At 35.9% G+C, this 12,064-nt stretch overlaps 1 protein-coding gene across 1 annotated transcript in view; it reads left to right on the forward strand.

Annotated features, from left to right (window-relative positions):
• The window catches only part of TTC29 (tetratricopeptide repeat domain 29), a 214,455-nt gene that overhangs the window by 123,931 nt on the left and 78,460 nt on the right, over positions 1–12,064 (forward strand). Inside the window, exons 6-7 of the mRNA XM_029959582.1 lie at positions 4,393–4,605; positions 9,274–9,359. Of these exons, the coding sequence (XP_029815442.1) occupies positions 4,393–4,605; positions 9,274–9,359 (299 nt within the window). The remainder of the gene's footprint in view (positions 1–4,392; positions 4,606–9,273; positions 9,360–12,064) is intronic.

The following is a 12,064-nucleotide window of genomic DNA, read 5'->3' on the forward strand; positions in this document are numbered from 1 at the left end:
GCTGAATGAGTTCATTTTAATGCACTCAATCATGCCTCTAATGTTTGTAGCTTACGGGCGCAAGCATCAGTAATGCAGGAATGTTATATGGCTTTAGTTTGGGCCATTTCATAAAATATTCATGGAATCAAAAATGTGCATCAAAATAGCGGCTGCGAGAATTACATTTATGTGCCTGCTTTTATGGCAGCTTCACATTTAAACCCATTTGTGTTAATATCTAGTCAATCTTTCTACTTAAAAAAAAAAAAAAAAAAGGCAAAATAGTAGTCTCCATATATACCCCTTTTGGTTTGATATCTATTTTGATATAACAAATGTGTGCTTTTGGATTGGGTTTTAGGAAGGGGAATTATAAAGGAAGTTTTAGAGAATATAAAAACGTTTCTCTTCAGTATTTACAAAATTACATAGAATTATTTTGCTTGAATGAGTAGATTTATTTTTTTACTTCGAAGCAGCTCAGTGAAAACTGTAGCACAAATCTTTGTGCATACATATATGTAGTTTCTATGAAAATACAAGGAATTTCTAAAATTTGAGACTGTTGGAGCTGAGTAATGTCTTATATTCATATAATTGTTTAAAACCATTTTTTTGCTCCCAAAATTATATTGTGACAATGTTTACCTCCCATATTTAAGATTAACTATTGCTGATGGGGCTTCTTTTGTTATGCCCTGAGTTATATTAAACTATACAATTTTAGTAGTGGTAGTACATATGTTGTAAGAGTTACCTTCCTGGTTTTTGATTCCTTTTATAAGAAAGGAAGAGATATATCAGAGATTCTCAAATTCCATTTAGTATCCACTGAGCTAAATTCTGCATGGCACTGTGAGAAGAAACACGCAATTGCTATTAATGTTGCCAACTTTAAATAGCTTTACTGCTTGATGTAACATTTTGCAAATAGATTTTTCAAATATAGACTTCCTGGAAACACCTTCTGGATTTTCTCTTTGAATTACTAGAGATAAAAAAAATGCATTTCTGCAAAGTGTTCCAAGTGATTTTTCCTGCTCCATTGTTTTTCCTCTCATTTTGCTTTTTTTTCTCCTTTGTTTTTTTCTTTCAGTTGATAATAAAAGTAATTTAAAACTCTGCCTTGTCACTGTTCAAGTGAGATAAAAATGCTCTTACTCTCAGAAATGTTCTGCAATTGGCTTATTACTTTCTTTTAATGTTTTTCAAGATTTTCAGGCAGCATCTACATATGTCTGCATATGTATGCCAGCAGTTGCAGTAGTTCAGTGTTTAAAAAGTGGATTGCACAGGCCAGATCAATTCCAGCTGAACTGACTCATGACAGGGAATAAATATGTCATCCCCCTGAAAAGATTGTTTTCCCACAACATTTGAGTTTCACATAAATAATACGGATTAAAGAAATAGGTTGATATTTCATTTGCCAATGGCAACAAGGGATTTCAGATTATTTTCATGGAATTCCAAAGTCTAAAATGTTTCACTGTCCATGAATTTGAGAAGTTTATTAAAAAGAGTCTTCAGTAAGCAAATTTGTAACCACATAAGGGCTTTCAGGTCAGTAATTCCATCTCTTCCTTGTCTAGGGAACTAGCAAGTGTTTTGGCTTTTGGCTCAGCATTTTGTTTTTGGTATTTCTGCAGGCAGATTGTTTTACTTTTTACTTCATAATCATGGTAATTCAGTGAAACCAAATGTATTATAGGTCCATTTGACTATTACCGAAAAGATTATATTGCTTTTGTATTTTGAAGCTTGATGTAGATGGATTGTTTCCATAGAGGTTTCACTGAGACCTGGTAAAAAGAATGTCAGGTCACAGCTCTTATGGTTTGGTCAACTCTTGAGAACTGTGGAGTACATGGAATGTGTGAGTTCGATTTTTTGGTTGGTTTTTTTTTTTTTCAGTCTGACAGGGACTTTCTCAGGAGATACTGCGAGCGAGAAAGCATGGAAAAGATCTACCATACCTAATAGTTCTAACAGTCTAAACAATAATTCTTAAGGTTGCAGGTATTATTTACTTAAATGATGTGTCCCATTAAGAGATTCTATTACAGAGTTTTAGGAGAAACTCAGATACTTTGTTCAGCTTCAGATTAGACATCCAGGTGATATCACTCATTTGTTTGCTGCCTCCCATTCATGCTAAGAGTTTTTGAGTAACACGTGAATCAAATTCTATTATTCTAAAGAATCCATACACATGTAGTGGATCCAGATCACTGACATGTAGGAAAATACCCTTTCAAAACAACAATCAATTCATTATTGAACTTTGGGAAGAATTTCAAGTAGGGGTGTGTATGTGCTTGTGACTGTACAAGTGAACAATGTGCTAGATCTAGCTACTAATGTTAAATTTCAACTCAACTTTCCGTCATTTGTCACAAAGCCAAAACCAGCTTCTTCAATCAGTATCTTAAATCTGCATTTGCCGACTTGGATAACTGGAATTTCGAGTTGATGGTTCCTTAAGGAGTTAGCTGGACTGGATAGGCAGAAACTCAAATTCAATTGGAAGCCTCTTAAGAATGGACAGGAGTTTTCATCTGGCTTTAGCAAGTCCATATCTCTATTTCCTGTTACATGTACTGTCAGTGAGTCCCTAAACTACTTCTCCTGGTTGTGATAATTTCCCTTTGCATTTCTATTTGTTCAGTCTGATGTCAAGTATGTGATATTTTGGAAAGAATGTATAGATCTTCTCCTGTTTTCCCAGTGGTTTGGGCCACCTGTCCCTAGCTAGAGCACAACTGAATAAAGCCTGCTGGGTCCCCTTTCAACTGGCACTTCACTCTTCAGCACTTGTTGTGTCCTCTGGGACTCTCATATGAATCACAGGTTGTACAGCCTTAAAATAATTTGTCTGTGAGACTCGTTTTATTCATTACCTTGTTGAAAGAGAAGTTTCTTCTGCTTGTCAGTTTTAGTTGAACTCATTTTAATCACCAGAGAAGCTTAATATGAAAATAAATTTAATTCTAATAAAGATGAGTTATGTTTTATATTGCAGAGTTGAAAGCATGGTTATAAAGGGGTAACATATGCAAAAGACAAATCTAAATTGAGTTAATAAGAGAAATCTGTCATAGCTGTTCTGCTGCCTTTAGGTTAGCTAGAGGCCTGGGGAACTAGCTTCATTTTCTCTAGGAATGCTTAAAGAAGATCATTCTCCATGTTTTTCTCCCTTCCTTTCCTACAACTGGGAAACAACTTTTCTCCACCCTGGTTGTTTTTGCAATTTGAATGCAGCACTGTAAAAAAACCCCTGCAAAACAGTGATAGTTCCTTATGAAGCATGTTTCAGAAGAGGTGTAAGCCACGAACACATCTAAATGAGCTTAGTTTATGGTTTGTTTCAGCTTTTAATAGAAATAGCATTTGATAGTATTAATGATCTATGGAACAAGATTCCTCCATCACACACACACAAACTCATGAAGGCAGGGTCACATTCACCAGTTCTCCCTACTGTAGAATATTCTCTGTTAAACAAGGTACTGTGACCAGAATGTGGGGGATTTTAATTATTTTCAATGTAAATGGTCTCACCTGCTTCACAGCAGTTTTTCTGTACCCATTATGTGTGAAGAATATGTTCTTTCTGTTCTTTGAATGTCCATTGTCCAGAAAACACAGAAAGCTTCTCGACTGAACTGTATGCACAGAGATAAATCTAAATGAAGGTAGAAGGAAAACTACTTGCATGTTAAAATGAATGAACTCTATCGTCAAACTTTTCTTTGCCTTAAAGATATTTGAGTAACTTATTGAAGACCTTGAAGTATATTACTTCAGGCTCAATAATTAATTTATCAATGGTTAATGCTCTTGCAGTAAATCTACTAGATAAACTCACCAGAGCTGGCCTGGTAATAATTGTTGAATAAATTACTTTGCATAATAATTCTTTTTTCATCAATTAATTTATTTGAATAAAGATTATTATTTTTTTTCCCCACAGTTTTGGTACTTTTGTCTTCCACATTTCAAATCTTTCAGCATAGGTTTTCATTATGGAAAAAGAAACTTAAGGAACGGTTTCAATTGTGATTATTTATGCATAGATGTAATTTTAATATACGAGAACAACAAAGGCTATATTCATGAATATAGAATAAATTTACTTTCTAGAAAATCCTGACTTTGCATCCTTGGGATCACACCCCTTTAACATTGTAAATCTACAAAGGAAAGATCATTTAAAATGTGATAAACTGTAATTTTAGCATTACTGGCCACTGTGAGATTTGGCAATTTTTTCCAGTGATCTGTGAGTTACATATTGAAGATTCTTGAAAAATCTGTGAAATGTTTGGCTGCATAACATTATTATAATCTACTGACTTTTAAATTTTTTTGTTGATTGAACTAATTTTAATTATGAATGACGTTTTTCAGGTCATGTCATGGAAGCTGCTGAGCATTATGAAGCATTTTATCAGCTAACAGAGGGATCATCATGGACGGATGAGACAGGCCATACTTACAATTTACTGGCATGTGAGCATCTCTGGAGAATTTATACATTACTAGCAGACAAAATGCTAGAAAATAAAGAACACCAAGAGGCCATCACAACACTAATAAAAGCTTTAAAGATGGCAAAAGAAGGTAGGTGGAAAATAATGCTTTCCCATCCCTTTATTCTCTGTGAATGTCATGATGTTCCCAAGAGTAAAGTAGAAATTGTAAAGTGTTTGGGTGATTATTTCCTGTGAAATTCAAAGACAAATGCTATCAATACACTTGCAGATCTCACTAAGGCAGAAATGCCTTCCTGCTGACAGCAAAGAAACTTTTAGATTCCTCAAAGCTTTATCTCTAAACAAACCTGACAATCTTGTGGGAATAATAATGTAAAACTGTGAACCCATAATCAGAAAGTGAGGTCACTGATGGAAGCTTAGGTCACTGATTTTGATTGGCTAGTCACTGTTGATTTGGCAATTTTTGAGTGATATTATCTGCCAGAAAATGACCTTTTCTCTCTATATAGTTATTTAGTACTTGCAAAACACCAGTTTTCTTCTTCTGAATATCTTAATGTACATAAATACTCTGAAACCTGAAGTAACAAACTAGAGAATCAGAGAACAGCGGAGGTAGGAAGAGAGACCTCTGGAAATCATCAGGCTGGCTAGAGCAGTCTGCCCAGGACTAGATCAAGTCAAGATTTTAGTATTTCCACAGCTGGAGCCTCCATAACCACTCTGGGAAACACTTTCCACTGTTCAAACACCCTCGCAATTACAAAGTGTTTTGTTGAGTTCAGATAGAATTCCATTTTGTGCCTTTTGCTTCTTGCCCTGTCACTGAGCACCACAGAGAAGAGCCTGGTTTCCTCTGCTTTACTTATGCCAAAGAGGTACTGATAAGATCACCCCGAGCCTTCTCTCCTGTGGTCTCAACAGTTCCAGTTCCCTCAGCCACTCCTCCTAGGAGAGATGCTCCCAGTCCCTCAGTCATCTCTGCAGCCCTTTGCTGAACTCACTCTGCTATGTCCCTCTCTCTCTTGTGCTGGGGGGCCCAGAATGGGACACAGCACTCCTGGGGTCAGCACACCCATGTGAAGTAGTGGCAAAGGATCACCCCCTCCATAACCTGCTTGAAATGCTCTGCCTGATGCAGCCTGGGATCCCGTTGGTCGGTTCTGCCATGAACGGGCATTTCTGCCTCGTGGACTTGCTGTCCACTGGGAAACCGATGTCCTTCTCTGCCGAGGTCCTTTCCACCCAGTCAGCTCACAGCCTGAGCTGGTGCCTGGAGTTGCCCTGCCCCAGGTGCAGGACTGTGCATTTCCCTTTCCTGAACTTCATAAGGCTGCCAAAGTCCCTCTGAATGGCAGCACAACCACCTGCCTTCTGGATCAACCCTTCCTCCCCAGTTTTGTATTGTCCGCAACATGCTGAGGACGCACTTGGTCGCCCCAATCTGGGTCATTAATGGAGATACTAGTCAGTATTGGTACCAGTATTGATCCCTGAGTACTCCACTAGTGACTGGCCTTCCACTAGACTTCATGCTGCTACTTACACCCTGTTAAAGGCCAGCAGCTCCTCTACTTTCAGTTTACCTCCCTGTCTATCTAAGTGATCCTTTGTCAGAACCCATATAAAGATGTTATGGGAGATGGTGTCAGAAGCCTTTGCTAAAATTGAGGCAAGATTATCCACTCTTTTACCTTCATCCATCAAGCCTTTCATCTTATCATAGAAAGCCATCAGGTTGGTGAAGCACAAATTTCCTGTTTGAAATCCTTGGTGACTACTCCTGATCGCTGTCTTGTTCTAAGTAATGGCTCTGTGAAGCTTTGCCCATTTTGTGTGGATAGGTTTAGGACTGGGGGAATTAGAATAGCATTTGTATGCTACATGTATTGTGAGATGCTGATCAGCTAGAAATACTGAGCTCCGGAGCATTTTTTACATATGAGAGGAATGGAAAAAAGAAAGTAAATCTTGCCAGTTGACTTTATGAAAACACACATATTTTTCCTGATTTTTTGGGGGGAAGCTTAATAATGCTTGTTTCTCGAAAGATACTGTTAATGGTCCACTTCTACAGAATTACTTTTTCTGGATGATTTTCCTATATGATTATTGGAGGGCTTCTCAGAAGTAAGATAGCAGTTTTCCAATAGTAACCTTTTTCCATGCACAGCAATTCAAGAGCCTTTCATGGTATTCCTTAAGGGGCATATTTTGCATATGAATTGCACATACAATTAATATATAATATTAATTCAATATTTATAACCAGATACATTAGATACATTTTTTAATTTAATAATGTATGCCCAACATTAATCTGTTTCCAAGTCTTTGAGTAATAGTTGGGATAGATAGAATTAAAATATCAAATAGGACCAAAAAAATTTAAAATATTTTCCAAATTTTAAAATAAGCTTTACCACAAATGAATATGTGACCATAAAGGTAGATAGTATAACATAGCATTCCATAGAAAAGTATAAAATGTATTCAGTGAAACAAAGAAATAAAAAGAAATACCTTTATTAGGCCTATAGATACTCTTGGATAAAATGGAACAAGCTGGAAAAAATGAACAAGCTTTTGGGCATCTAATCCTGTGTGAATTTTGCTGTTTATTATTTTTAAAAGTGCTAGCAAATTATTTCTGTTTCAGGGGATTTTATTCTATAGTCTTTGACTTCACTAACTCTAAAGAACCAAAATTTCTTATCTTGCCTTATCTCACAAAGGATAATATTTTAAAACACCATTTGAAATCTAAATGCTTTTCTGTTGTAATTTTGAGGAAATAAACTGAACAGGACTTGGGGGGAAAGGATTCAATTCTTTCCACACTGAATGTTTAATTTGTGAACTATATGATTGTATTTGACTGTTTTTTTTCTTTTAGTTAAATCACTAAATAATCTATTTTTGGTTTATGTACATTTTAGTAGATCTGTTCCGTTAGTTGCCTGTTTAGAACTTTTCTCTTGGGAGAATGTACCCAAATACTGAGAATGCCAATACAATCAAGCAGCTGAAGAAGGAAACACGTACCCAACAACTTCTCCATTTCTTTCAGCTACATCTGTTGATCAAGTACAAGCTTTCAGCTTTTTCTATAGCTGTTGTGTCTAATACATGCTTAAATCACAGCTGGAGTAAAACTGCTGCTGCTAATATTTACTCTAGTAGCTATAAGAATTGTTGGTGAAATTTCCCATCAACAACTTCTTATTGCTGGTGAAAACTGCTGGAAATTAAAAGATTGTCAAAATGGATCTGATGTCTTCCACAACTTACTTTGACCAGGCAGATGTTCCAGTGCCATTACTTTAACTCAAGCATTTTCAATAGTTCATAAGACATGTATAAAATATCACTATGCACAGTATAGTTAGTGGTTTTCTCTTTAAATTTTAGAACTTCTTTCTGAGGAGTTCTCCAGTCCTCATTCCAGAGCCATACTGGGTACGAGATGCCATCTCTAATGTCCATTCTGTCCTTCTGTGGTTATGTATTTTGTGAATTAGAATTAGATATTACCCACTTCAGACTCTCAAACTATTCCTGAACGAGGAAGAAAGTTTTTTACATCCCTAGCAACTTTGAACATTATTCTTCTGCAAAACTGCATTTTTGTACCCTTTGACCTTATTAAGCCTTTTAAGGGATATTGAATATTGGGGGAAAAAATGAGGTTTTTTATTTACAGGCTTTTAATAATTTTAAGTAACTTATTAAGTGCTGCAGATAGAGCACTGCTATGGCCTCAGCAATTGCTATCAGTCAGAGAGTTCCAGAACTAGATGTAGGCTTCTATGTGTTTGGACAGAAAGAATTAGTCTGACAATTGTAACAGGTGATCTCCCTTTTCATTGCAACTATATTAATTTATGCATTTTACAAACTACCCTGATATGCATTTATGCTTCAGGTTGATTTTTCACTGTTCAGTGTGTTCAATGAAGTAGACTGATATTGAGCAAAAGAAAGATTTTTGGCTATTTTTAATGTAATTTTATCTACAAGTTTTTTAAATGGATGCTTATGTTCTGGAGGGAAATTTCTGAATATAGTGTGATATAGTAAGAACTTCTATAATTTGTATATTTATTTCAGTGTTGAATTGATGTTTTTCTACTGAGGCTAAAATAGCTAAAAAAGACCAGCAAGCAGTTTGTTAGATCAGTATCAGCGAAACAAAACCTGGCATGGAAAAGTGTGATGTACCTCAGTTAGCAACTGCCTGTGCAGAATTTTCTAGAACTACTACTTGCAAGAAGAACCTACCTAATTTTTAGCTATTTTAGCCTATATTAGCTCGTAAAATGTCCATGAGAAGAAGAGAGATAAAACTGGTCTGCTGATGGTTCTCTCATGGTGTTTCACTAAGGTTCACGTTAGCAAAGTGTGTGGATCAACATGTATTTTGTGTTTATATATTAGGGTGTATTACATACCTGTAGCTACTTTTTATATTGAGTGATTTTCTAAAGTGAAGACACTAGGACTATTATTGAACACTCAGTGACAGAGAACATTTCAGCATGTTAATTAGATTTTACTTCTTTACTGAAAGATATTTTCTCTGACTTTGCTGAACCTTCTTGTTGAACTTTGTCTCTTTTTAATTACCACTGGATATTTTTGGATAGAGATAAATGGCAGGAGTAAGGAGAAGGAAAAATTCACTACAGTATTTTAACATCTGTATAGTATATAAGAACCTGCAAGAACTGTCTGCACTCATATCATTTAGTTCAGCTTATGTTGGTAACTGTAACTTTAATCCTTTCTTTAGCAGGTAATGTGAAGATGGAAGGAGAAGCTGCATATTGCTTAAGTTTGGCATATCATTTTTCTGGAGAACAACAGGCAGCATTATCAGTAAGTTTATTTTAAAGTTGCTTTAGCTTTCTCAGTGCCTTTCTCTGCCTCCTTGGCATCTTAGGCATTTGGAGAGACTTGGCTCACAGACCTTTTATATCGAGTTCTGTAGGCAGGGATCCACGTGGCTTAAGCACTTCTGATTCCAGTAGATTCCAGAACTGATGGAGTCCAGGTTTTCATACTTGGATCTGTAGAAATAATATAAATTGGCAATTCAGGTTATATGTGACTAGCTTTCCTTTTCCTGTATATATGCATATATAAATCAGTTTTTATTTAGTTAGGGTTTTGTAAAAACATCTTTTTTTTGCAGATTAGTTTGATACAGTATATTTCTGAGCAAGAATGAAAAATGCATTGATTCACATGTTGAGTTTGTCAGAACATCAGGAATTTAGAAGAAGTATGAATTGCTTTTGGTATGAAAAGCTGTAATGATGATGCAATACCTTTTGTTGATACTTGAGTTCAAACTACTGTTCTCTTGTTTCCCTTGAGCCTTAACAATTCTAAGACAATGAAAGTTCTACATGTGGAATTCTTGTCTGGAAGGAGGGTTTCTCTAATTCCTCATAGATTCAGTGTGAGAGGAGAGATAAACAGCAACTTGATTTGTTTGTGCCAACCATCAGAGAATTCACAGTCCTCCATGATCCTCTTAGAAATATTCTGTGGATATTTAATTTGTTTGAATATTTTGTCCTTGATTATTGCAATTAATCAGCTGGATAATTATTATTTCTATTTGTTCCTTTAACTGCAGAGTGACTCAGTGTTCTATTAGTGAGCATGATTTATAGAGATCATTCATTGTGGGTATTTGTTACGATGGTTTATTTTTTTTTCAGAAATAGACCACTAGAAATCACAAATTAGTTCAGCATACATTTCAATACAATAGTTGCAACACCAATGAGAATATGATATTTTTTCTCTCCCAGGAATACAGTATGATAGGCTAGACTAGAATTTTTTGTACTGCAGTTTATCTGCTACTGTTTTTTGACTGACAAGTGTGTTGGCATTCTTGCCTGAACAACTTTTCTGTTAATTTTCTGAGAGTCGCAATACAGTGTTTGAATTATGAAGATAAGCCAATGTGCTAAATAGAGAAGCCTGCATACATGCTTGATCTCTCCATCACGGGAGAAACTAATCAATGAACAGGACTGCACAGTCTCCTGGATATACAAAGGATCAAACTACCCTTGAAAGTGTCAAAAATATTAGGTGTCCTGGTACTATTTCCTCAGGATCAATTGTGTCTGCATTTTATTGCTACTCCTTTCTCTTCATTGCTCCCACATGTCTCCTGTCAAAAAGTTACAGCAATCATTTGCAAGTTCTATTTTTTTTTGTTGTATGCGGAATTTTTTTTTAAAGGAGCTTCTGAAACCTTGAATTTTGTAATATACTGCTTACTACCATTAATTTAAAATATATAAATAATAGGTTGTACCTATTGTTTTTAGTCCTACAAACTCCCCTGACAGTTAAGGAAAGCAATGTGCAATTATGTTAAAAGGGCAAGAAGGTCTCTGTAGTACAAAACAAATGATACATTATGTTAAGAGTGTAAAATGTTATTTTAACAGTAATGAAACTACCAATACTTTTCTGTGTCAATAATATAGTGGCATTTCCTAATAGGATGGCATTTCCAATAATATTACATAAGAAACCTATCAAGTACTTTCATTCAGAAAATACACTGGGACTTAGAAAAAGGGATACAGTTTTATTTCTTGTTGTCCTATGATCAACACAGACAGCAATAAAGTGTCAGTGGTTGACAGTAGTGTAGAGCACAAGTTGTCTTCCCTCTCCAGTTGGAAATCATTGCCTAAGATTTACCCTTCTGTTCTCAGTTTAATGGTCTCTGTTTCCAAGGGGAGCTCAGATGCTTACGGAGATGAAATCATTGCATCCTGTTCCCAGAGGAGCACTGGTTATCATTACACATAACATGCAGACAATACTGCTTGGAGCCAGTTTGCCTCATGGTAATATGTAGTTCATCACCAGCTTCTGTAGCATGCTAAAGAGGTCTTGCCACACAGCTTGGGACTATTCGGGTGTAGACTCAGGGGTCTCAGCAGTTATTTCCCTGCTTTGCATCAGTTTTCATCTTCTTTATCCTTTTGTGCTGTGGTCCACCTCAGGCAGTCTCCTTCTAGGGGAATCTGAAAGGAGCAGCTGTTACAGACACCATTTCCTCCAATTGTTGCCACTTGGTTCCCTTTGCTCTTTAGCCTGCTGCTCCCTCCCCCAACGTGCACACTCAGTAGAATGCATATGAACTTGTTTCTCTTTCATTCATGTCTTCTAGCAGAGCGGAGAAGCATATGTTCAAAATAGTCATTATCTGATGCAGTAATTAAAGGTTGAAATGATTAAGCTGCAGCCTATTCTGTGAAAAAAAATATGCAGTCACTTTGTATCAAATGGACTAGTTTTGTTAGAGGAGGTTTTTTATTTTCTGGGCACTTGGTGTTTAATCTAACGTGATTTGATTTGGTGTATAATCTGTATAAATTAGTTTAATTTTATTTGATATATATGATTGATTTCAGTGGAGCCACTCAGATGTAAAAATATAAGTGTGTGCAAGTTTAAAAGCCTGAGAACTAATTATGTTCAATAGCAGTGGGGTATGTTCATAATATTTTTCGTATCATCTGGTTTATAATCGAGCCTAATGG

Source organism: Manacus vitellinus, unplaced genomic scaffold, assembly GCF_001715985.3.
Source record: "Manacus vitellinus isolate BGI_N305 unplaced genomic scaffold, ASM171598v3 scaffold_0_pilon, whole genome shotgun sequence".
Classification (NCBI taxonomy): Eukaryota; Metazoa; Chordata; class Aves; order Passeriformes; family Pipridae; genus Manacus; species Manacus vitellinus.